The following is a 26,941-nucleotide window of genomic DNA, read 5'->3' as shown; positions in this document are numbered from 1 at the left end:
ACACTCCAAGTGCAATTATCGTCACTTGGCTTATTCTTACACCCTTTACACTTTTCCGCCGAGGCTATGACCCTGCTAAGTTAAATATCAAAAAGCTACAATTAGAATCTTTTCAGTATTATTCTCGTGTGTTCTTTATATATATGTATTTATAATTACATTTAATAATTCAAATCGGATCATTACATGACAAATGGCAAACATCAATTATTGAATTTGAGGCGAATATGAAAATATAATTAATTCACATTTTCCAAAAAATAATTGCAATTAATTATAATTATTGGGGCATTTTCGATCCACTCCGATTATTTATTTATTAATAGAAACAAGGAGTTGGATTTGAATTGTAGCAGTAGTATTTACATGTTGGACGGAAGCGGGTCGGAAAGAGACAGATGGGGACGTAGGCGTTCATGGCCATGTGCAGTAGGTGGGCGGTTTATTAGAAAAGCCAATTATGGACGTCTCTTTTTTAACGGCGACGTCTTCCATATTCCGTTACTCACACTTCCTCCCACTCAATTCCTTCTTCATTCGCCGCTCCTTTCACAAATACGTGATCTCACTCACACACACGTACTTGCACGGAGAGACGTCGTTACGATCTTAGAACAACGTTAAATGACGTGACTTCTATAAGACAGTCATTTTATATTTATTTACATATATTACATACATTATTTATCTTGATTTGCCAAAACTATTTTAACAATAAACTAAAAATTTTCAGAACATAAACCTCTCAAACTCCTCATTTACAATTAATTTTGGAACTCTTGTCTATGTCACAGTAAATTGAATAATAAAATTGGGTCGAATGATAAGTCTATATAACAAAAGACACTGTAAATAAATTACAAAAAACTCGTATAAAATGAAATAAAATACTCAAACATTCATGTTTGGTGAGACTTAAACGCATAACTTCAAAATTGATTGGAGCAATTGCCACTTATGTTACAACCTATGAATTGGGTGCCCAACATTGTCATATGGTAAGCTGGCAAGCATAAAAGATGTTCCTCAAAGTCCCTTTTTTCCCAAAGATATAAAAAGAAAATATAGTTGCAAGACCCAAAATTATGTAGTTTGAAAATTATTCCATATTTACTATGGTTTAAGATCAATTCTAATATTATTGTTTTTAGTGAATAATAATAAACGAACTATCTGTCAATAGTTTATATTAACATATTTATAAAGTATTGTAAAATTACAGTTAAATCTATAATCGTTGAGTTTGAATGTAATGTTGGGTCAGACTCCACACTCCAATATAAAAATCCTGAAAATACATATATACTAACTATGTTATATGCAGTGGGAGTGGAAATGAAATGTGAACTATGAAGCAACAACGTTCCAAATATTTAGAATTATAAATTATTTATAATGTACAACAAAAATTAGATAAATTTATGCATTCAGTATAAATAAAATACAAAAAACAATATAAAAATAAGGTTACATATTTACATATGTAGAATAATTAAAAGCACAATTCTTTTAAATATAAAAAAAATCTACATAGGAAGTTTTTACTTTTTAGTCAAATGCATGGTGGTCTGCTCCTCCGTCGCAGGTACGCCGTGAAGTAGACGGTCCACGCCGTATCCTTCAGCCGCGTAAAGTGGGTCCCAGAAATCGTAAAACCCAGCAAAGCAAATACCTCAAGAAATATTCCTCAGCAAACAACACCAAAAAATACAATCTTAAATACTATTTTCACAAAAATTACAACCAAAAAATAAATAAAAAAAAAGACCACAAATTTTATTTTATTTTTCTAAAACTAAAACTAAAAATAAAAAAGAGGGGCAGCACAGCAGCAGAGGCTTCATGGCATTTTCACTTTTCAGTAATCACATTCCGCATTATCTCCACACCCAACAGCTGTTTGCAAATTGCAATTGGGAGAGGAGATGAGTATTTGAAGTTTCCTTTTGTGGGTCCGTACTTTTCTTGTTTTTCTTTTTAAATTTTTATCCAAATTCCTTTTTTTTTTTGCTCCTCTGTGAATTGACAGCCTAATCAACAGCCTGGAAAGAGCTGTTGGAGTTTGCACTAGAAAAGAGCTGTTACTTAGAATTGATGGATTTTTCAAGTTTTCATGGTGGTGGGAAATGCGTTTCACTCCACAGCAAGTTACTTACTGCCGGTTCTTGAGCTCGATTGAGTGAGGTAATGGTGTTGGAAAACCTTTGATCTTTGTCTTTTTTTCTGTTTTCTCAACTTCAAGATTATCGAATCCTGGTGTTTTTTTACTGCAAAGATTGTGTCTTTTCTTGTAAATGTTGTAGTTTTGCTGCTTATTTGCTGTCTGATTTTGTTTTGGGTGTACATTGGTCTGAATAGATCTGGGAATTGTTAGGTACTTGGCATCAGTTCGGGCAGAGGAGGAGTAATAGGGAAGTGGTGGGCTGGGCTTCCTTGTGATTCAGTTTGTTGTTTGCTTTTCTTGCCAATTTTCAGAGTCTTGCAAGACACATTTCGAAGTGGAAGTTCTGGTTGCCCGGGAGCTATGAATATAGTGAAGTGGCCACCTATTGTTGTAGCTGTGTTTGTGCTTGGATTCATTGGTAGTAGTATATCGTATGCTGCATTTGTTCCTGCTGATAAGTACTTGATTGCCTGTGGATCTCCGCAAAATGTGACATTTCTTGGCCAGACTTATGTGCCAGATTCAGTTCAATCCTCGGTTTCTTTGAAAAGCCAAGGGAATTCTTATGGTGCTACCTCCAATTCCACCGCCCCATTTCCTATTTATCAGTCTGCCAGAGTGTTTTCAAGCACGACATACTACAGATTCGACATTGAGCAAGAAGGCAGGCATTGGGTTCGCCTTCACTTTTATCCTCTCCCAGACCGGAATTTGTCTTCTGCTTCAGTCACTGTTGTCACTGAGGACTTTGTGCTCTTGCACAACTTCAGTTTCGACAGTCACAATGGTTCTTACCTTTTCAAGGAGTATTTGATCAATGTCACTTCTGATAGCTTGTCAATTGCTTTCATTCCTGGGAACAATTCTGTTGCTTTTGTCAATGCTATCGAAGTTGTGTCCGTCCCGGACAACCTGATCCCTGACCAGGCTGCGGCCTTATCACCTCCCCGTCCTTTTAGTGGCCTTTCTGGAATGGCTCTAGAGACCATTTATCGTTTGAATATGGGTGGTCCTCTCATTACTGCTCAGAATGACACTTTGGGGAGAGCTTGGGAGAATGATGTGAAGTATCTTCACGTGAACAGCTCTGCTGTGAATGTTTCTGTCGATCCTTCAAATATAAAGTACAGTGATAATGTTGCGCGTGAAATAGCACCAAATTATGTTTACGCCACAGCCGAAACCATGGGAGATGCAAATGTGGCCAATGTGAACTTCAACATCACTTGGGTCTTCCCAGTTGATCCAAATTTCTCATACTTTGTGCGGGTTCATTTCTGTGATATCGTGAGCAAATCTTTGAACAGTCTGATATTCAACCTATATATCAATACTGATATTGCTCTTGGCAGTCTGGACCTATCAAACCAAGCAGGTAACTTGGATGTGCCGTACTACAAAGATTTCATCTCCAAAATTTCAGCAGATTCAAATACTCTGACAGTCAGCGTGGGTCCTGATACAAGCACTGATTTCATAAATGCGATCATGAACGGTCTGGAAATCATGAAGATTAGCAATGAAGCCAGAAGCTTTGATGGACTTTCGTCTGTGGATACTCTCCTCGTATTGCCTCCCAAAAAGAGCAAAACAGGTGTCATAATTGGATCTGTGGCTGGTGCCGTGGCTGCATTGGTGTTTATTGGATTAGGTTACTTCTGCTTGGCGGCTCGCAGGTCGAAGGAAGCTCCACAAGGAAGTTCTTGGCTTCCTCTGCCCTTATATGGAAACTCTTTGACAATGACAAAAATGTCGACCACTTCGCAAAAGAGTGGCACGGCAAGCTGCATCTCCTTAGCTTCCTCCAACCTTGGCCGGTTCTTCACGTTTCAAGAAATAATGGACGCGACCAATAAATTTGATGAAAGCTTGCTTCTTGGTGTTGGTGGTTTTGGTAGGGTGTACAAAGGAACCTTGGACGATGGAACCAGAGTGGCTGTTAAAAGAGGGAACCCGAGATCTGAGCAAGGCCTTGCTGAATTCAGAACTGAAATTGAAATGCTATCCAAGCTTCGCCACCGTCACCTCGTGTCTCTCATTGGCTATTGTGATGAGCGGTCAGAGATGATTCTTGTCTATGAATACATGGCAAATGGGCCTCTCAGAAGCCATCTCTACGGAACAGATCTCCCACCTCTCTCCTGGAAACAGCGCCTCGAGATATGTATCGGTGCAGCTAGAGGGCTTCATTATCTCCACACTGGAGCAGCTCAAAGTATTATCCACCGTGATGTGAAAACAACCAACATACTCCTAGATGAAAATTTCGTTGCAAAAGTAGCTGATTTTGGTCTGTCTAAAACTGGACCAGCTATCGATCAAACTCACGTTAGTACCGCTGTCAAAGGTAGCTTCGGATATCTTGACCCCGAGTACTTCAGACGACAACAACTGACCGAAAAATCAGATGTCTACTCATTCGGTGTAGTTCTTATGGAGGTGCTCTGTACGAGGCCGGCTCTGAATCCTGTTCTTCCTCGAGAGCAAGTTAACATTGCTGAGTGGGCAATGACTTGGCAAAAGAAGGGAATGCTGGACCACATTATGGACAAGAATCTCGTCGGGAAGGTAAATCCTGCGTCTCTGAAGAAATTCGGAGAGACAGCAGAGAAGTGTCTCGCTGAGCACGGTGTTGATAGGCCATCAATGGGAGACGTCCTCTGGAACTTGGAATACGCCCTTCAGCTTGAGGAGACCTCATCGGCTCTCATGGAGCCCGACGACAACAGCACAAACCACATCCCAGGCATTCCATTGACACCGTTGGAACCATTCGACAACAGTGTCAGTATGATCGACGGTGTTAATTCCGGGACGGATGATGATGCCGAGGATGCTGCCACCAGTGCTGTTTTCTCTCAGCTAGTAAATCCACGAGGCCGGTGAAAAAACAAACGTCTCTGATTTTTTTCTTATCACGATGATCGGTAGCTCGACTGGAGTTAGCTTCTGGGCTGGAAGAATAAGTAGATACATCCCAAGCAGGCAAAGGTGATATGCTATTCTTTTTAATTTCTGGAAATTTTACTCAATTTTTTTCCCCATAATAATATAATTCAATGTATGTATCATATATGATTGCTGGGGCAAATGCATGTAGCAAAGTTGTGTGTGCACAGCCCCTATGAAATGTATCCTTATATTGAAAAAATTGGAGTAACACAGTTTACAGCTTTCATTACTTGAGTTTCTGCACACAAATAATACACATTCTCAAAGAGAAATTAAAAATTTTATCATGTATTTACACTTAATTTTTGACCTGACCGGTTCAATAAACTAAGTGTCGGATCACACGGTTTACTGGTTGAACTATTGGGTCAATGATTTTTTAATTCCTCCGATTTTCTGGTTTTAATCGGACCGTTTGTGGCCCGATCGGGCGGTTCAAACCGTCCAACCGTTTGAATCAGGTGAGTTTTAAAACACTAATCAGCACCATGTCACCAAGTAGTCAATGCAATCGGCCTCCAATATGAGTAAGTTATCCAATCTTCACTTGGCATTCAAATCTCATTGAGAATGTACAACTTGTCAATTTATGCGGGCGTATTAGCCGATAATGCATACTCGGTCAAGATTGATTGATAAAGTTGAATAATGTGTAAAACTGTTTTGGCGAAATGAACATTTAGCAACGGTTAGATGCCCATAATTGAAGTAATCATCATGGGTTTATCCCAACCCAACCTTTGATTTATAAGAACAAAGTTTAGTCACCCAATTGTTGGATATAAACTTTGTCCATAGGAGAAACAAACTCTTTTGTAATCAAAGTGATGGAAACGCAAAGCTGCTGTGGACAACAAACTGGCATCTCTCAAGCTAAAGTTACAACACCAGAAGCAAAGATGTTTTCGTTGTCCTTTGAACTGTCCCATAAACCAAACCTTCTACTCTCCTTAAAATCCATGGCAATGGTGAGAGAAAGAACATCAGAAAGATTCGTTAGAATGGCAATGAGAAAGGCGAAGACAAAGGTGTAAGTGAAAGTCAGAACATCAAAAAGATTTGTTAGAGCAGCAATGAGAAAAGCAAAGACAAAGGTCAAGCGGAAGTTGGCATCTCAGTTGAAGTCCCGTGGAGGGCTCTGCCAAAGGCCTCAAGTTCATCATCCCAACTATTGCTCCCAGATTAGTTAAAAAAAGGCAGAAATATTAGGAGGAGACAGCAGCTCTGGGATTCTATGGTGAGTTACAAACTTGAAACGACTCGGGACAGAATTTTGCATGAAAAAAACACTTCAAAGTTCTTTTCTTGCACATTATCATGCGATTTCTTCTTTGGATACTGCTAGATGTAACCTAATATAAGGTATCAGAAGGAAAAGGTAGTGGAGTTTGATGAGTCGCTGCATCGATTATGGCTGCAAGTGATCGGAGGGGCAATCTTAATCTTGGCTTTCACTTTGTACAAAACCAGCTTTGAGCCTACTGCAATGGGAGATTCAGACACCCTAGTAATCTGAAGATGGAGTTTGTATCAGCATGTCAATGAACAAATTTTCCACCAGGAGAGGCAATAGAGTCCTGAGAACTTTTCTGATGAACAAAGCTGCAAGAATGTCGGTGAGCTTTCCCTCTGTTAGAAGTCATACTTGCCATGTAATATCATTATCCTACTTTTAGAACTGTAAACCAATCACCCAACAAATATACCCACTTAGATTCAAGGCAACATTTGTGTTTCAAATTTGACAAGGCAACAATACACACATGGCAACACAAATTTTAAAGCAGTGAAGGCACCGAAACTGCGCCTTACTCGGGCTTCTTTCCTTTCCCTCATGCCGATTCATGGACCATTAGATCATCGAGAAACCGAGTACCAAAATATTCTTTCACCACAAACACTCTGATCACATCTTCTGGTTGGCGCTCCATCTGCCGTCGGAGACTGATTCCGCAGCCCCCCACCGACGTCGATCAAATTGCGGCCACCAGTACAGCGCGTGGGTAACTTCTCTCCCGACTCCTCCAGTTCTCCTCCTTTAAGATTCTCGTTTTTAGTAGAAAATGCAACCCCGCCTGCACATCGAATCAATAAACATATTCCATTCTTGCTCATAACAGAAATTCACCTTCTCATTTAAAAGCTTTACGCGGCGGGAGAAGAAAATTGTTAATATTTGATGGCTTTGTTTGGTTTTGTGTTTTCGCATTTCCTGAGATAAAGATAAAAACACACTCAATGTTTGTTTTTGTGTTTTTACTCCTTATCTATGTGTTTTTCTGTTTTTCAACTTTCTATATATAACATAGATATATATACATTTATATATATACATAATATAAAACAGACATGATTTTACAATAAACAATAATTTTTGTCTCAAAAAATACAACATTAAACATAAAATATTTATATATATACATATTTATATATAAAAATATATGATTTGACAATGAACAATAATTTTTGTCTCTCAAATCCCAACATCAAACCTACACCACTTATTTTAAAATATTTTAAATTTTCCCAAAACACAAATCCAAACATATCATCTATTTTCAACACGCACTTACTTATCTCTATTTTTCTCTCTCTATTTTCAAAACACAAAACAAAACAACTAAAACACAAATCCAAACATAATGGATATTTCTAAATGTGAATGCCCTAACCTCTAAAATAATCATGTCATTCCCCTTCTACCAACATTCAATTTGAATCTATCCACATAATAACTGCTATTAAAATAAACATATATTCATACATTAACGACACTCAAACCCATAACTTTTTTATTGTAGTGCTTCCATTTCATCGAAAATATACAAGGGATATTTCGTAAGAAAATATTTATTTTTCGTAATAAATTAATCGAGGTTAAGTATACATTTTCATTCAAATTTTTTTTAATATCAGCAAATTCGCTAAATTTTAAGTAAACATCACTCTATTTGTTAGACAAAATTAAAATCAAGATACTAAATATAAATTTTCAAAATATAAGAAATTTACGTGTAATTACATCAAAACTTATGAAAATTTCGTATAATTATTACCTATAATTATCTCATAAATTTCAATTGTCAATAATCATTATATTTTAACTATCAATATTAAATATATACAACTATTTAATATTTATTATTATAATAAATCAACAACTATTCTTAAAATTAGATCTGACTGCCCTAAACCCAACCCATATTCCATTACATCGCGAGCCGGAGCCGGTAAAGCCCATTGAAGCCGAACGGGTTCGCACGAATCGACCAAACAAATCTCAGCAACGGCTCCACTCCACACGTACTCCACCTAAAGCATTCAATCAAAGATAATAATATTACACTACACACAACAAAATATTCAGACCAACAAAATCGTAATACAAGTCAATTCAGATACGAACGCCGGTTCGCGATTTCTCTCTGTTTCTCAGATATCCGATTCGATTTCACGCCGCTGGTAATCCGATCCGGACGTCATCGGAGGGAGGAAGAGGGGGAGAAAAAGATCGCAGCTGTGGGAGTCCCTTTCTTCTCCTTCTCCTTCTTCCATTTTTGAAGCAAGGATTTGAAGTAGTCACGATGAACGAGAAGGCCAACGTTTCCAAAGAACTTAATGCTAAGCACCGGAAGGTATTTACTTTTGATGCTGGATTTGGATTTTTCGTAATTGTTTCGATCTTATTGTTTTATGTTCCCGGTTTTGTTTTTCGTTGATGTTTTCTGTTAATCTGGATTTGGGGCTGTGGTTGGGTCTGGTATTCAGTGTTCGGCGTGCTGCTTTTGGAGATGGTTGAATTATGGGATTTGGTTGTTTTTTTTATTGGTGATTAGTTGTAATATGTGATTAAGGTGGCGTCGTTGGCATAATTGAGGGTGTATTAGGTCTGTTTTGGATGATGTTTTGGGATTCTGTTGGTCAGATGGAATATGATCGCGGTTTTCAGGTAAATTCGATTTTCCTATTGAGATGAGATGTCGAGCAGCTTGATCTGGGTTTAGTGAGAATTTGGTATATCGGTTGGTTAAGTTGAAGAAGTTTCAACAAGCTTATTGAAGGTATCTGTTGATGATGGTGCTCTTGCTTACCATGTGTCACTTTTTTACTTGTTTATTGGTCGTGGTTTTGGAAAAGAATCTTTTGGAACCATTCTGGGTAGCATGATTTAGTACATATGAAGATGGTTAACCTACCTATATGCAAGGGCAATAACTGTTGGACAATTTCTGCTGGTTTTCGGTCGACTTCGTACTGGATTCTAGAGTATATAAGAACTACCTTGAACTTCACTACTCTATTTTTGACTAAGTAAGTTGTTATGGGATGTAAATTGTTGATGTGATAATGAATACCAGATTTATATACTTTGACACTGAAAAGGAATGGATGATGGATCTGGCAAGAGCCATGTAGTCTAGACATAACATGATAGATAAGCAGCCTTCTTACATAATTCTTAGCATGTAGTATCGTTTTACTCTCTCGATTCTGAGTTCTTTGAAGTTTGCAGAATAACCTATTACACGCATGTTCAGTACCTCAGTTCCTCCCTTCAGGAATTAAAAAGACCAGGAAAAAATTAGTGCAAAAGAATTTACAATTGAGTACAAGAAGTTCACGCAAAGAGAATCCAAGTGGAAAACAAGGCGAATAAATATAACTTCAGGAAGAACCAAAGATGCAAGTTGAACAGAAGAGCTAGGAATTTTAGAGCATTTGTTGATCGATTATTTGAGAGCATCTTAATGGTTTCTAATAGTGTAACACTCACAATGACATGATAATTGTGTTATTAAAGATTAATCAGCATTCCATAGGCATAATATGTAGTACGTTTGCATTTAATCACCAAAAGCTGCAAAAATATATATTAAAAGTATGCTATAATAGCATAATTTGAAAAGATTGAAGTTATATCAAGATCTTGGTGTTTTCTTCTACAATAAAAGCAAAAAGAATTGCTTTTAATCTAAATTTATGAGTTTCGTTTAAAACACAGTTATTCAAGCATCTATTTCTTCAGCAAGAAATACAGCCAAGGTGGGAAGGAAATCTGCAGTGCTTTTGTTTCCTCTCCTCTTACTTGCGTAATTTGTCACCATAGTTGTATTTCGTGTAGAAGTTCGTTCCTTTGAAAGCTATAAGATCCTTGATTTAGTTGCTTCATCCCTTTTTCTTCCTGATGTTGACTTGATAATAATGATCTCCGTTTTATCAGATTTTGGAGGGACTTCTTAAATTGCCAGAAAATAGAGAATGTGCTGATTGCAAATGCAAGTAAGTATTATGATGATTAAACTTTTGTTTGTGCTAACTGTGTGAATAAAGAAAATGAGGCTGACTTAAAAGTTAGGAATCTTAATCTATTTTGTAGTTATATCATTCTTTCTATGATGGATCTAGATTTGGTATAGCATTCCTTTTCTTTTCTTCTTCCTCTTCCTGTTCTTTTGTTGACCTTGTGTATTTTGATTCTCTTTTACACAGAGGTCCTCGATGGGCTAGCGTGAACTTAGGTATATTTATATGCATGCAGTGCTCTGGGATTCACAGAAGTCTTGGAGTGCACATATCAAAGGTGACAGTTTTTCGTTTTTATGTCTTCTCTTTTGTGGCTGATATGTGATGAATAGGAGAAGTTCATTATACAAGTTAGTTGTTCAGCTGTATAAAAAGATGTTAGTTAATTACCTGCAGTTTTAGCGTCATGTTATATCATCTGAACTTCTTGTTGATAGATTAAATATTTTAAATGGCGTGGTACAAACCTATGACGGTACACTGACTTGGAGTTCTCCTTTTCTTCCAAACATGATCCGAAAGAAATGCTAGGTTCTCTTCAACAGAGTTTATATTTATATTTCGAAAATGACCCAATTTTCTTTTGATGTTTTCAGGGCGAGATTCTTTCAGTTTTTAAAATCTACTTCTTATTAACTGGTTGTCTTATTAATTCAGTATTTTTACATATCATATCTTGTTGTGTATATGGAAATAAATTAGTTTTTTGTTAATAAACAATGTCAAGGTACATGTATGAGGAAAAATGAAAAGCTGTATAGGCACATTTTGCTAATGTTGATGCATAAGGCCTCTTCTTCACAGCATTTGTTGCTAACTTGACCAAGGATTTATCGGGGACATGCTTGGCATTATTAGATGAAATGGTTTAGTGGTTGGTAACAGTTGTGAACTTTGCCTTTTGTTCTAGTTTGACATCCAAATAACTTCACTAATCCACCCTACTGCACCCCATTTCTAACAATGGCTGAAATCATTTACTTATGGTCAACTATAAGTTGTCCTTTTCTGGTTGATGTCTCTGTATATTCTCTAAATCTTAGTAGGTTTGGAGAATGAGCTATCTGCTGCTCAATTAATATTTTTGCTACGTTAAAGTGGATACAGGATAATTGATTGCCAACTCTGATCTGATGGTTGATGCATGCTTTGTCTTTTTGTAGGTGAGATCTGCAACACTTGATACATGGCTTCCTGAACAGGTTGCATTTATTCAATGTAAGAATTTCACATGTCTGAATCTATTATCTTAATATTTTTTGACATTTCGAACGCTTTTTAAAAATTTATCTTTTCTTTGTAAACATAGCCATGGGAAACGAGAAGGCAAACAGTTACTGGGAGGCAGAGCTTCCCCCAAATTATGACAGAGTTGGGATTGAGAATTTCATTCGTGCCAAGTATGGGCTTCTTATTCTCAAGACTTCTGTCATGCAACCATTATTTCATATGCCTGATTCTGCATACTAATTTCCGTCTTATCTTGCCTACACAACTAAGGTATGACGAGAAGAGATGGATACCCAAGGGTAGGAAACCAGAGTCACCTCCTAGGAGAATAGAAGAAAAAGCTTCCGTTCAGTGGCAAAGACCAAGTGATAGAAGTGGGCACCGATATGTCAGCAATTCTGGGAACTCTCCTGCTGAGAGGAAGAATGTTCCAGCATCTAGTACAAAAGAAAATGTTCCTGGCAGGGTAACTGTACCCATGCCTCCTAAAGGACCAGAACAAGTATGTATGTTGTTTTTTAATGCATCTAAAACAATAGCTTGGGCAATTGTCTTTTGCATCTATGTGCAGCTGGTAATAAAGATCTAGTTTATGCAGTAAAACTTTTATCCATTTCGATGAATAATGTCTAGGCGAGAAGGCTTTTATTTTCCCCCCTCTTTTTGGTTTACTATGGAATTTGTGAATAAATGTTAATAAGAAAAATTCCTTGGATTGAGACTTCGAGTGATCATCTTTCCATGAATTATACAGATGAGGTATGGGATACTAATAATAAGCTTTTCAGTTCTCTATTATTATTCTGTGAAACAGCAATCAGTTTTGTTCCTAGCCAATATTTAATTATTCATGAAATAAAGTGATGATAATTTTTTTCCCCACGCTTTTGAGTTCAAAGTTGTAGTAGGTGTTGTGTGTGAATTAATATTTCTTCTACCGAAAGCTTGTTTGTTATCTATTTATGTGTGGTAATATAGTCCAAAATGTCATCACTTATTTGTCTGTCTGGCAACAGGTTGCTCCAGCTGAAGTGAATGAAGAAGTGATCCAGAAAACTGAACCAACTCCACCTGCTGAATCATCGAAGCAGGTTCCAGACATTGTCTCTGCCCCTAAAGTTGATTATGCCACTGATCTTTTCAGTATGCTTTCTATGGATGATTCTGGTCAAAATGCCACTGCAGCAACTGAGGATGATAGTACATGGGCAGGATTTCAGTGTATGTGTAAAATTACTCTCTTGCATTTTTCTCCGTTCATTGTTGACTGTTTTAGGGCAGGAGGTCTTACAAGCATTTGCGGATATGGTGAATACCTAGAAGTAATGTTTGACTGCTTGCAGCTGCTGATGCATCATCATCAACGGAGAAGACTGTCCCAGCAAACCTTGAGAAAAACAAGACACACTCTGCTTCTGGAATTGAAGATCTATTTAAGGATTCACCATCAATTACACCTGTTTCCATGTCAGGGAAACCACAAAAAGATGTGAAAAATGATATCATGTCTCTTTTTGAGAAGGTATGTTTTGTGCTTGAGAAGTGTCAGCAGTTCCCACATTTCCCCCAGGCAAGAAAAATGAAAAGAAAAAGGGAAATGGTATTCCCAACTGGTTTTAATGAACAAAAAAGTGGACAATAGTCATTAACTAGTATTGAGTGTTCCGCATCTTCTTCCATTATGAGGCTGGCATGTTCATTTTTGCACAGAAACATGAGCACATGTACAGATTTATATGGTTGTTTCTGCTGTTATTGTTGCTTCAATTACTGGAGAACATATAATCCATCAATTCTGTTGTTATATGCAGTCCAATATCGTTTCCCCCTTTTCCGTTCACCAGCAACAACTTGCTATGCTAGCTCAACAACAGTCCCTTCTAATGGCTGCTGCTGCTGCCAATGCTTCTGGAGGAACACAAAAAGCTCCTGGTAACGCACAACTGGGGCTTAATGGTACCAACTTGCCCAACCAAAGTTGGCCAAATGTTGGTTACCAGTTCCCTGGAATGATGACACCTGCAGCTGGGAAAATTGAGTTAGAGAAATATATGCAGGTAGAAAAAAGTGATTTTCATTGCTGTGTCTTGGCAAGTTTGAGAGTGCGGATGTACTCATATTCTTCTTTTTTCTGCTCCGAGACAGATGGGGAACATGGGAACAACTCATACAGTTGGAAATTCTTATCCTCTCCCTATGTCTAGGTACGTGCATGTCAGTATTGTTTGTGGTAAACATCCTTGTCAACTTACTTAGATCAGACTGTCTGGTGGGGAACAGATTGTGGATGGACTAAGCTCGACGGATTTTGCATTAAGATTTAATTCCCATTGCTCTTACTTGCAAGATTTGTTAATCTTTTCCTGTGAAAAGTTAAAGATAAATTTCATTTCTTCCTCTATTGTCTCCTGTAGGGTTGAGGAACACACTAACAATTTTGCTGCTCATTGTCTCATGGGTATTCAACAATTTAGTTTCAGTAGCTTATTAACATACTTTTTCCCCTTTTTTTAAAATGGAGAAATTGTGGACTTCTGAAACTAATGTCTTTTCATGGTTTTCATGTAATGATACTAAAACGGATGGAGACAAAGCCACGTGTTAGTGATTTGTCGTAAATGGCCTTAGACTGTTCCACTGATGTTGCGACTCTTTTGTTTGATCAGTATGTGGTACCACATTAAATATAATATGATAACAGTACAGAAAGCTTCCTCATTCGCAAGGTTCCTCCCTTTCGAGCTGTCCAGGGATTTTTTTTACTCTTGTAACAGAAACATAAACCTATTGATAATTGGTTATTGTCTTGCATTTTACTAAACTTCAGGTATAGAATTAAAGCCTGTTGCATCATTTGCTATTTCATCTGAAAATCATGCATCTGTTTTTGTTTTGTGGATTTTGAAATTGATAAAAATGCTTGTTTACAAAATTTATTTTTGTCCTATTTAGACACTTGTTAAGACTCGAAGGTTCTCTGATTGTTCTTAGCTGAAGTTCCTGCAGCTTCTGCAAAATGTAAATGTATTGTTTATGCATTTGCGAAGATTTTTTGAGTTAGGTACTTGGATACCACATATTATTCATCATTTTTCAGAATGTTATCAAGATTTCTAATCTTTCATAATCATGTTGCAGCACATATCCAGTGGGGTCTAATGCTTCTAGTAACGGCAGTATCCCCTCAGTAGCTGGCAAACAGACTTCCTCCTCTCTATCATCTGGTTCTTCGCAATCAGCAAAAGAGTACGACTTTTCCTCTTTGACACAAGGGCTTTTCTCAAAACATTAAATGGAAATGGCATTTTCGATCTGCCATTGCACACTACACGAGTAATTTACAGAAACAGTAGTTAATGGAGTTCTTTTCTCCTGTATTTGGGGGTTGTAAACTATGTAGGGAAGCAGCTTCAGCATTCTGTTTGTAGGTGTATCCGCATAATAAATTGATTAAGCTTGAGATATTCTTTATCCGCACGTGTTTGTACTTCTGTTTGTTTGATGAATTCTGATCATAAAGAGGAAGAAAGCTATTTGAAGTATGCGACAAATTGGTACTTCCATGTAATGGTTTGATTTTCCTGAGTTTTGGTCTTGTTACTGCCCCATCAGATGGAGAGGATGTTGATAAGCTATATCAGACCATCTGAGGTTTGGCCTTCGTTCGGATTATTTTGCTCTATGAGGGTAGTAAATAAAAGATGTGATTGGGCAAAAAGTATGAAAAAGTAGGTTCGAAAAATTGATTAGTGTTTCGAGATGCGTCTGGCATTGGCTGCTTTTTGAGGAAAATGATATGATGATGGCTATTTATATGATTATTTTAAGAAAATGATTTCTCAAGGAAAATTCTAGGGCGTTGTGGTTTAGAATAGATGGCAAATGGGTGAGATATAAAATTGGGAATATTTGTGGAGGAGTAAATTAAAACTTACTCCGCCAATATTTATTATAACTATAAATATTTTTTTATTTAAAAAATTATAAGTATTTTCTTTAAAATTAACAACGATATGATAAATATAAATATCCTATTGAATATTTCGTTATAATGAGCTATCATGAGGGATGCTTGTTAGATGACGTATTTGGTAACTTCAAAATTTAGATTAATTCTTTTGTCAGGACTTAAAACTTTTTAATACCTTTTTTTTAATTATTATTTTTTGGCTGCTATTCCAATTTTCTTCGAGATTCATCATTTTGTCAAAAACACGGGTCCTCAAATAGCTCTTAGGAATACAACTGCTTGCTGGGAATCCTTAACAAAAAAATTTCACAAAAGTAGAGATTGAAGATTTCTTAACCCATTTATCAGAGTTGTCGGAGTCGCACTATAGGACTTTGAGATTTTGAGCTCCCTCTCAGTACCGAGTAAGTGTTATTCCAGATAATAAATCACTATACGCAACATATATTTATAATAGACCCTGCCACAGGCCAATGTCATGAAATCCAATGCTCCAGGATACATTTACAAGTGAATTTAGCAAACCTGAGGCTTGGAGAAACTAAACCGCACCACAAGAATTCTTCGCCACACTAAAATTCCAATATATCAGGAGGTATAATACACTTCAAAATACAGAAAATAGAAGCAAAATTGGGCGACAATCTGGTAGCCAGTAAGTATATGTATGCACATAACCTTTGGTTGGTGTCGGATGGAACCACATATTTACATCCAGCTGCAGTTGTCCTCGTTCCACTGTATGCCTTTTCTTTAGATCCTGGGGGGAAAGAAATGAATAGAATGCCAAGTTAATACAAGGAAAAAGTCGGTAAAAAGCTAGACTAAGAACTAAACATATGCATGGTAGTGAACCAAAACCAATTAAAGTTGTCATACCTTGGAAGCTGATGGCCAGTAGAAGTTTTTCTCAATCCCATTACCACCTTTCCCCCTGGATCCACTCGATAAAATGTAACTGGAAAAAAATATGCATATCTGTACATTAAAACATGTACAAATGACTGGTTGGGAATGCTGAATGCAGCTTAGGAATGCACCATGTAAAAACTGTGCTCACAAAACCTGTACCTTAAATATTTTCTGAAAACATGACGCGGTGTTATGCCCTGATGAACATTTGTTCACTTTTTTGAAGAAAGTTTAGCTGGTTATCAATCTCCAAGAATTTAGAGTATCAGATATTTAGGTCAGTGGAGTGATGGGGATTTTCTTATCCAGGACTGAGAGATGCTGACAAGATGACTCGTATTCATTTGCAAAATGGATAACCTCAATTACCTGTATCACCCGGCTGCCATTTCTTTGAGACCATATAATCTCTGAGCCCCTCAAGAACATATATCCTACTTCCACCATTGAGCCAATATCGGTAGTGGAATTCCCATTCATTGCCTTCTGTATCCTGTATCTTGATGCGCAGACCATGCAAGGCAGAAATATCAGGGAAAAATGCCTGTTTGAAGTCAAATTTCACATAAAGACAATGAGACAAGAAATAGCATGCCAACATCATTGAAAAGCTAAATAGCATGCAAGGGAGGGAACTCTTGCTTACCTCTGCACATCTTTTTGGTATGATTAGGCGAGCTAATTTGAGGTCAGCATCACTAGCAGACAATATCTTTTCAAACAGAGGTGTGACGGTAGCTTTAGGGCTAGAATATAGTCAAGTACCATTTTCAGTAGAAAAAACATGAGTGTTTATTGAGGAAATCAGGAATTTGGACAAATTCATTTGAGATTTGAGACGTCACAGTGTTAGTTTTAGTAATTGGTAAAATAAAAATAATGACTTTTAGAGCTAGTTTTGCAGAATATTGAGACAATGAAGATGAAAAGGAGGATACCTTCTAGAGACTTGTTGCAGGTCCAAATCAGTCACTCGATGCCAGCACTGGGCTTCTAATAGGGCTTGCCCAGTTCGTTCCTGATAAGGTTCTTTAGCTCTTATCTCAGGTTCGAGAGACAGACATCTGTTTCGTGCCTGAGATTGCAAGTTCACAGCTCTATTCTTTCAGTCCAGGGAAGAACATGAAACATGAGGAAGGATTGCAGGGGGAATACTTAACAAAGAGAGAATAAAGGACGTACAGTAGTGTACTGCATCATTCAACTTGATTAAGCCTAAAACATTCATGTTGTTGCTGGACAACTGCTTTGACTGTTAAGGTTTTACATCATTATTGATCACCAAATTTTATACTCAAATTCCCCAAGAACATGATTTTTCCAACAAAAGTAATATTCATTTGCCAGCTAATTTCATTTGATTTGATTCATACTTGTTGGAGCATCATTCTAGTGCGATTCATTTAAAAGTTTGGATTAGCTCTATAACTCAAGGAGGAAACTGGAGATTCTTCCTAACCAAGAAGCTTAATTCATGAACCAGTGAGAGAAAGTCATATTGCAGCATTCAACCTCATGCATTAAGCAAAATAAATATAATAACCATATCAATTTCCTACCAATAGAAAATTAAACCTTGAGCACTCCATGCAGATTATCCCGCCAAAATCCAAGAGCAAATGAGTATTGAAAGATACTATACATCCACAATGGACTAACTGCAACAGAAAAATTAAAGCATTACTATGAATGCAAGAGCCTAAAAGTATTACAGGTTAAACTGAAAATAAAACATGTCTAAATAACTGTCTTATAATATAATTCTCAGACAGACAAAGGAAAACTTGAAATTATAATTTATATACTTTATTAACTGACCTTCCCACAAGATTCGCAATCCCTCCAACCGTCATCATTCGAATGGAAGGTTTCACAGAACCTGCCTTCCTCATACACACAACTGCATACATGAAATTGATACATAAAGTAGGATGCATTTTGGAAATCAATCATGATTAGGAGAAAATATTTCCAGCAGTGATTTGAAGCTGCCAGAGAGTATTGCAAGAAACACGATCTAGGGCTGCAAATCACAAGCGGAGATTGTTGCAGCTGTATCACATTGGCAATTTAGGGTCTACATAATCTTGTTAGCTCTTATGTCTCAATGCATAGCACTACAAAACATACCCTCTAAATGAATCATTGTTGAGTTACAGAATATAACCCACACCTTCGCACTTTATGATGCTTTTTCTGGAAACCAAGATCATAAAAGCTCAATTGGGTGAAAATGCAAAGCAGAACTTATACTCTCTTCCATTGCCTACGAGCAATTTCAAGTTACCTTCTCTACTTGATAGGAATCAGAATGTCTAAAATACAATAACGCAAATGAACAATAACGCAGAAGAAAGGAAACTCTGTTTCATAATGTGAATTAAAATACCAGAGTCTCAAGGCAAGACAGCATTTTTTTACCAGCATATAGTTGAGCATCAATTATTAAGAACAAAAGACAAAATTTTCAAAAGCACTGACTATTAATCTTGTAGAAACAGCTAAACAAAACGCTAAGAGTTTTTAAAATTTTAACATTAAGTACACAGGGGCAGTACCCTAGCTATCTTTCAGCTCAATGAATTTTTGCTAAGCCTATCCAAAAAAAATAAGCAATAGCCCACAATCCTTTAAAGAAGCACATTAATTGCTGACCTCAAGAGCAAAATTTAGACATGGCGTGAACTGAAATAGTAAACGCACTCCAATTGCAGATTGCTTGAGAAGCAAGTAAACACAGCACGGTCCACCCGCCCCCTCCGCCTCCACAAATTAAAAAATGAAACAACTAAAACAAGAAATAAACGTAAAACAACTCTAAAATCTCACAATTACATCAATGCAGCACTAACAAAAACAAATAAACATATAACCAGATATGATCAAATACTAAATACCGGTAACAAAATAAGGCAATTCACATAAACATCAAGCAGCAAAACCAAAACACTCCAAACAAATTACAACCAAATTAAAAACAGCATAAAACACTGTTACGAGGTGCTCGTAATTTTGTGTGCGGATGCAGGAGGAGGCGTAAATATTGGTTACTCACGCGCAGCGAGGGCACAGCTGAGCATACTCGCCGCTGCGGAGGCGCCACCCGTTTCTGAAATGGCCAGGGCTGGAGCTGGAGTCCTGGCAGTGGAAACAGGAGAGCCTTGAAGAAGAAGCCATTGAAAAATAGAGAACCCTAGAACTACAACTACAAGGATAGAGCGACCGAACCGATTGTGTGAAGCGTGTGCTGTTTTACACTGTTCCAAGAAAGCAACAACTGTTGGAGAATGAGACAAAGATTGAAATTGAAGTCAGAGCTTTCAACACCAACACAAATATTCCGAATCATTACATCAATTCAACCAGTTTTTATGCTGCGTTTGAATCAATCAACTTGCTTCTATTTTTATCCAAATTAAATTTGATTCAATCAATCTAATTACAAAATAATATATGATTATTTTTTTTAAATTATACAGTAATTACATTATTACTTCAAAATCAACTAAATCCGATTTGAGTTAGATATTCCCCCATTGACTTTGTTATATGAGTTGCTTGGCTGCCGAGATTGAGAAGAAACCTCAAATACTTCCATTTTCAAATTGAGAAGAAACGACTATTTTTTATAATTTTACTAAATAACTATTTCGTTCATTTTTATATTAAAAAATAAATTAATTAATATTATACTAATATAATTTTAGTAAAAAAATTAAAACCTTACTAATAGAAATATTTATCAAAAAAGAACAAGAATATTTTTTATTCATAAAAATATTCATAGTTGACTTCAATTCAGTAGTTTTTCAGCAATTTTATTATCTTTCCGCTGGCGATTATGTATGGTATAACCAGCGGGAAGAAGACAATAATTGAAAAAAATTATATATATATATATATATATATATATGACAAAGAGTAAATAAAAATAAAATATATAATTTTTTGTCTGTGTGGCCTTATACTTTCACAGTTTCACATTTCCGCGCAACTTTGGATGGAAACAAAATTGAAGTCCGGAGGAATTTCATATACATCGAATTTTATTTCTCCTCCATCTATTTTCCTGACCAAACACCAAACTATCTCATATACATTCCTTTTTACTTTCACTTCTCTTATACTCTCACTTTTCAACTCAATATTAATTATTACTGATTTGTATTTATTGAATGTGTTCGGGTAATTCCACATTTGAAATCATTTTAAAATTCTTAAACTTTTACCCTGAATTATATTTTATAAAATATTGATAGATTTTATCTTTTTTAATATATTATTATTTAAAAAATTTAAGAATATGTTTCTCAAATTCAAATACTTTCATCCCTTTTCAGCCTTTGATGGGGATTTTTTTTTTTTAATTTAATTGCTGGGATACATTCTTTTTATTTATTTGGTAAAAAATAATCTTATATTAGGGAAATGAAACATATTCCAAAAGTTTGAGATTATGCATAAAAAAATTGAGAATCTAAAATCTGTCGGGAGAGCACAGTTAAATATGTCCTTATATAGATAAGTACCAGCCCAATTTTTCCTCCAAAATTGGATTGGCCGTTTATTTTAACAGTCAACCTAATGGAAGGTGGCGGATGAAAATTAAAAACTTTGAATACCAAGTTTGACGATTTGAAAGCTTGTGGTACTAAAACTGAAAAAAAGAATATACTTTGAATACAAAAAATAAAATTATATATCCCAAAAATATATGATTAAAATTAATTAACGTTAAATGACAATGATAAGATAAATAATATTACTGATCGGATAGTATTACAAATCAACAATGCACCAAACAGTACCAATTTCTGAAATCATGTTCTGATTATTTTCCATTAATTTGATGAATACAATACTTATCTGTTACACTTTGACCATGATTGATAGTATTGATTTGTTATGATTTTTAAATTTTAGTAATTTATAATATAAGAAATAAATCAATTTTCTCATAGTGTTCAGGAAATAGTTGTCCAGGCTCTCACGCTAGCTTTACATACTAATCCCATTTGGGCCTTATGATTATTAGTTTGTCGGCAGTTGTATTTTCTTTCTCCATCAGCATGCTCCTTGTCCCTTGCTGCTACTTTCAATCGGTTCGGGATACTTTCCCATTGCCAGTGTTTATGTGTGTTGGTTCCTGTTTCAAAAGCAATCACAGGTGTTGATAGGTCTCATCAGTGAGGCAATCACAGGTGTTGATAGGTCTCATCAGTGAGGCAATCACAGGTGTTGATAGGTCTCATCAGTGATCTGAGTTCATACAACAACGATCTTTCTTTCAGGGAAAAAGAAACAAAGTAGTGATTTGAGTCCGAATTAAATAAAGTTTTTTGGTCTCTGTGAATAGCAATTTACTTGTAAATATTGTAAATGAGCAAATTATTCTCTTATGAAAAAATATATAATAATTTATCATGGGTTAAATCCATTTTGACCCCCTGTGATATAACAAAATATCAAAAACCCCCTTATAAAATTTTTAATATCAAAAGTCACCCCTATGTTACGAATAAATAATCACACCGCCCCCCGATCAATTTGAATCTATTTTTTTAGAAACAATGACTAAAATACCCCTTCTAGTCAACCGGTCAACTAGGCTTATTAATATATAATTATTTTAATTTATAATATATATGTTTAACATATGTGTATAATACATATAATTATAATTTATAAAAAAATTCAAAAATAACAATTAAACCCCACCCCCACCCCCACCCCCATTCCCCCCTTCCCCACCCCCACCCCTTCCACCTCCAAACCCCACCTTCCCTCCCCCCTCCCCTTCCCTCCCCCGCCACCCATTTGGACTACGCTGGCCGCTCAAATCTGGGCGACCGACGTCGCCTAGAAATGGAGGGCGACGTGGTCGCCTAGAAATGGAGGGCGATGTGGTCGCCCTTGCTGGATGTTGACAAATCGCACTAAGAATATTTTTGTCAACTTATTTAAATATAATTTACATTCATCTATATATATATATATTTAAATATTTTGTTCTGTCTAAATATTTATAATAAAATAAAATTTCTAAGAATCAAATTTCTTCCTATTTTATTCTTTATTTTAAATTGTATTTCTTCCAAACAAACGGAACCTTAAAATGTTTGTATAAGTGGAAGAACCAAAACAAGAAAAGACTAAGACTGAAAATAAAAGTAAAAATAACATGGGTTTGTAATAAATAATAGAAAAAGAAAAAGAAAACTCAAAGTTGAAATATTCCCAACGAAAAATAGAGATTAAAAAAAAAAACAATTGAGTGTATATAACTTCAGATTGTCTATCCTAATATAAAAAACAAATACAATTTTTACTCACAAACGAAGTTCGTGACACCATTGCACTAAATTTTAAAATATTAATTACATAATTGAACATTTGTATTAATGTAATTATTTATTTATTTTAAATGATTCATAATTTATTTTAATTATTAGTATATTATCATATTTATCAATGATGTCCTAGTATAATAGTTAAAGTCAAGACTGAAATCCCACGAATAATTTTATTATATACTTTTTATTTCAGTTAATATAAATATACGATATATAATTTATTTTAATAAAATAATAACATGATTTTTTAAAAAATGTATGGGTATGTATTAAATGACATAAAATATGCAGTAGGATTTGAAATAAAAAATTCCATCAGCTAATTGAACAGAAAGAAGTATGTAGTAAAACTATTGGGCCCGGCCCGTTTTCTCTTTGTTCTTTCTATTCAGCCCAGTTATCCAATTTGCATGTTATGAGCTGGCTTCATTTGTTAAGAGGCCTTTACAATTGGCAATTAGGCCCAATATAAATTATGGGCCTTATCTTGACATATCCAATTTGCCACAAACTATAAATACCCCTCCGACCGAGATACTAGATAAGTGCCTTGAACTATGTTAATCTATACCAATATAAAAAAAGAATTCTTCCACACGTATAAATGGCCGTTAATGACACTGTCGCATCAATTTTTTATAAAGTAAAAAATGTCTTTCGTGATAAAATAACCAACGTATTTCAAGTTTTCAAAATTTACATTAATTGATAAATTATTATTTCTTTCTTTCTTTCTATTAATGTAACGTTATGATTTATATATTTTTATTATTTATAATATATTTTAAAATGTGAAAAATTACTTATTATATACGCGTAGAAACGATGTGCCATAACGACTAGTTATTCTAAAATTAATTTAGAACCAACTTTTACGGGCTTAGGCGTCAAAAGATTATAACTGAAATAAAAGCTCGAAGCATACACAACTTGAAGTGTGGGCAAGACTTTGAAGCTCTATCAAAGTCGACCAGATCGTAACTGAAATAATTTAAAATTGACGTGAAATGTTTTAGACATAAAATTTAATTTTATAACATCTTATTATAGAAAGTATTTATTAGAATATTTGTAATGTCAAAAAATATTTATAATTTTTTAAATAATAAAAATATTTTTATAATTAAAATAAATTTTAAAAAAATCCCCGTAATTTACGTATTAACTAACTAACGTATTTGTACCTTGTCGTACAGGGAAGGTATGATGATCGTGAAGGCGTAGAGTGGCGGTCGTCGCTCCACGTCAGGCACGCGACAAAATAACTGGAAGACATGCCACACATGTTTCTGCATTGCTTGTCACCATCTCCCAACCTTCCAATTTAATACACTGCTCCAACTTTTATTATTGGTTAAACGAATTATTTTAAAATTTATCATAATTATAAATATATTTCTAAAATTAACGGATAATTTGACAAATATTTTTTGTACTGGGTATTTGTTAATTAAAATTTTTAAATAATAAGAAAAAATTTATAGTTATGAAAATTTGAGGGAAGTCCGTTGTGAAAATATTATATTTATCCATTTATAAGTACAAAAATATACATGAGAATGTCAAAAGATTTACAAAATTAAAAAAAATATAATTTTTTTTGTTGATGTCAATAATTTTTGTGTTCAAATCCTATCAAAAGGTGTGTATATAATTTTATTTTTTTTAAAGTATAATTTTACATTTCTAGAAAGTGTCTTTGTGTAATTAATTCTATATATATATATACTTTGATCCATGAACAATTTATTCAAACTAAGCACAGAAAACTTATTTTTATAAATTAATATTTATATGTTACACATAAAATATTGCTCATTAAATATACAGATTTTTATATGATTGAAAAAAAATTAAATATTGCATCGTATATGTTAAGTGTAATAAAAAAAGAACATTTAATTTACAATCATGAAATAGTGAAATTTGTGTAAAAATCATGGTACATTCATAAATGTGTCTGTTTGAAATTCAAAGTCCTATGATAATACAGTACTAGCTAGAGTTTGAGCTGCCTACCTTAATTTTCATAGTTGTTTGGATGCATAAGTGGAGTCCTGCACAACTGTACATAGAGTTGAATATCAGGCTTGCTATATTAGTAATGTCATTATTTTTAGGGGTTAATTACAATTTAATTTATCCTCTTATATTAATAAAAAAGAGTGAAAATTTCTCCCTTTACCTCCTCTTTTCACTTTTATTTTTCTCTCACTTGAACCAAACGAATTTTAAAGGAGGAGGAGAGGGACAATTCGGAGAAAAGGGGAAGTGCGACAAGGGGGGGGGGGGGGGGGGGGAAGGAGGGTGGGGGCAGGGAGAGAGGGTGGAAATTATATAATTATATATATTATTATGAATATTTAATATTAAATATTAATATAATATGCATATCTTTATATATAAAATAGTTTTTTATTATTAAAAATCATAACATTCACAAAGAGGGCGTTGTAATACAATCTCTCTCTTAAGGGTTCTTTTTTGCTTTACTTTAAAGACAAGTGAATTATTATTTTTTTTTCCATAGGCGAGTTTTGGCACATATCATTGACAGAGTGAAATTTTTTAAAAATAAATAAATAAATAAAGTTTTTGTTTTTGGAGGGGTGTGTCCAGAGATAATTAATTTTTGTTATAATTACATTTACATCTCCTGATTTATGATCAATTTACACAAACTATTCATATTTTTTCTGTAATTACAAAAATCACCATGACAACCAAAAAATGGGTAATTTATGTAATAATATTGACGCTTTTGGAGGTATATGCATAATTTTTTAAAAAACAGAGGTGATTTGCCTAAATAAATATTGATATTTTGTTATGGGTGTGTTTTATGATTTTTAAAAAGTAGATATGATTTATATAAATATAACATAGATAAAGGTGTAAATGTAATTATCCTCAATTGACATTTGTCCATTTATGGTGATTAGTGGCTACCACCAGAAAGAGAACATGAATAAGGATCCAATCTGGGCAGCGGGATTAGGTACTTAGCGCTGGCCCAGACTTTTAAAATTGGCTGTCAAATTGGATATATCTGCGCGTCTTTTTTCCTAAATTCACGGGGCCACTGACCCTTATTATTACAGCTCTTCAATAATTTTATTATAAATAAATCATACATTTATATCTATATTATATATACCATTTATTTTTAATAATCTCTTCCTCTCTCAATATTGTTATATGTTTGACCATGTGGAATCTCAACATGAAGTGCTTTGGTTGTGGGGGACATGAATAGAGAGCCCAACAAATTAAAAAAATAATATTTATTAAAGATTTAATACTAATAATTGTAATTTGACATTGCCCCACTTTTAATACGATAAAGATTATTTTATGGATTGATAATTAAATGCTTCAATAAAGTTGACTTTATCTTGATATTTGTTTTATTTTTTTTTTCTTTTCTAATTTTGGGTTAATAACAAAGAATACCAAGTAGAAAGATAACAATAATAGTTAGAATAAATTATAACGAGCTTTATTAAGATTTAACGTAATTGTGAATATTATTAATACTTTCTTATATTTGATGAAATTATGTATTTTTTTAATAGAGATTTGAAATTGTCAACTTTACCCTAAATGAATTGAGAAATTGTAAAAACTCGGGCGAGGTGGATCGAATACTTAAAAAATTGTAAAAACATCATCCACTTAGTCCGCAAACAAATTGAGCTAGTTTTTAGACGTTCGTTAAATTCAAGGAGTATTGATAATTTCCCAACAATAAGACTATACTCGTATTATTTCAAATCTCAGAAAAAAAAAATGTTATCATTTACGCTAAAAATTGTCAAAATAGCTGGTCTTTATGTTTGTTGAGGTGTTTAAAGTTTCCAAAAAAATAGAAAAAGTTACTAAAAGATAATTAACAAAGATTATTAAAAGGTAATTACCACTGTTAAATGTTTAATTTGAGTCATAGTTATTATCTAATTGGTGAACTCATCATAACAATACAATGAAACACAAAGTGCACTAAAATCATTTCTTGATGGTCATATTAAGATTTAAGTCCCGCACTCAATTTTAAAT

The 26,941-nt window shown here is 34.7% G+C and overlaps 3 protein-coding genes across 11 annotated transcripts; 2 read left to right on the top strand and 1 right to left on the bottom strand.

The window, feature by feature from the left end:
- The first annotated feature begins 1,703 nt into the window (after window positions 1–1,703).
- Window positions 1,704–5,342, top strand: THE1 (protein kinase family protein). 3 transcript variants are annotated; one of them, XM_088877158.1, is made up of 3 exons: window positions 1,704–1,952; window positions 2,042–2,190; window positions 2,375–5,342. In XM_088877158.1, the coding sequence occupies exons 2-3, from the start codon at window positions 2,188–2,190 to the stop codon at window positions 5,048–5,050; spliced, it is 2,679 nt and encodes an 892-aa protein (XP_088733284.1). In that variant the 5' UTR covers window positions 1,704–1,952; window positions 2,042–2,187; the 3' UTR covers window positions 5,051–5,342. The 3 variants fall into 3 exon arrangements, with proteins under 3 accessions (XP_088733284.1, XP_088733286.1, XP_088733285.1); XM_088877160.1 differs by having other exon boundaries at window positions 1,704–2,184; XM_088877159.1 differs by having other exon boundaries at window positions 1,704–2,184; window positions 2,359–5,342.
- A 3,024-nt stretch (window positions 5,343–8,366) lies between these two features.
- On the top strand, window positions 8,367–15,201 carry LOC105177035 (ADP-ribosylation factor GTPase-activating protein AGD5). 2 transcript variants are annotated; one of them, XM_088877227.1, is made up of 11 exons: window positions 8,367–8,751; window positions 10,338–10,396; window positions 10,607–10,697; window positions 11,584–11,638; window positions 11,730–11,820; window positions 11,921–12,152; window positions 12,667–12,871; window positions 12,994–13,172; window positions 13,462–13,707; window positions 13,796–13,854; window positions 14,603–14,721. In XM_088877227.1, the coding sequence occupies exons 1-11, from the start codon at window positions 8,701–8,703 to the stop codon at window positions 14,643–14,645; spliced, it is 1,311 nt and encodes a 436-aa protein (XP_088733353.1). In that variant the 5' UTR covers window positions 8,367–8,700; the 3' UTR covers window positions 14,646–14,721. The 2 variants fall into 2 exon arrangements, with proteins under 2 accessions (XP_088733353.1, XP_011098357.1); XM_011100055.3 differs by lacking the exon at window positions 14,603–14,721 and adding an exon at window positions 14,789–15,201 and having other exon boundaries at window positions 8,371–8,751.
- Window positions 15,202–16,046: 845 nt separating this feature from the next.
- LOC105177036 (B3 domain-containing transcription repressor VAL2) lies at window positions 16,047–20,061 on the bottom strand. 6 transcript variants are annotated; one of them, XR_002288256.2, is made up of 9 exons: window positions 19,588–20,057; window positions 18,351–18,432; window positions 18,092–18,190; window positions 17,471–17,607; window positions 17,179–17,278; window positions 16,902–17,076; window positions 16,692–16,779; window positions 16,500–16,598; window positions 16,047–16,380 (listed from the first exon to the last, which is right to left on the bottom strand). XR_002288256.2 is itself a non-coding variant. In XM_011100057.3 (8 exons), exons 1-8 carry the CDS (start codon window positions 19,707–19,709, stop codon window positions 16,374–16,376), a joined length of 756 nt encoding a protein of 251 aa, XP_011098359.1. In that variant the 5' UTR covers window positions 19,710–20,054; the 3' UTR covers window positions 16,047–16,373. The 6 variants fall into 6 exon arrangements, 3 of the variants coding, with proteins under 3 accessions (XP_011098359.1, XP_011098360.1, XP_011098358.1); XM_011100057.3 differs by lacking the exon at window positions 16,692–16,779 and having other exon boundaries at window positions 16,500–16,578; window positions 16,902–17,031; window positions 19,588–20,054; XM_011100058.3 differs by lacking the exon at window positions 16,692–16,779 and having other exon boundaries at window positions 16,500–16,578; window positions 16,902–17,025; window positions 19,588–20,054.
- Window positions 20,062–26,941: the final 6,880 nt, after the last annotated feature.

Source organism: Sesamum indicum, linkage group LG13 (assembly GCF_026168435.1).
Source record: "Sesamum indicum cultivar Baizhima isolate 11 linkage group LG13, ASM2616843v1, whole genome shotgun sequence".
Lineage (NCBI taxonomy): Eukaryota > Viridiplantae > Streptophyta > Magnoliopsida > Lamiales > Pedaliaceae > Sesamum > Sesamum indicum.
This window is presented reverse-complemented; position numbering and strand designations above follow the sequence as displayed.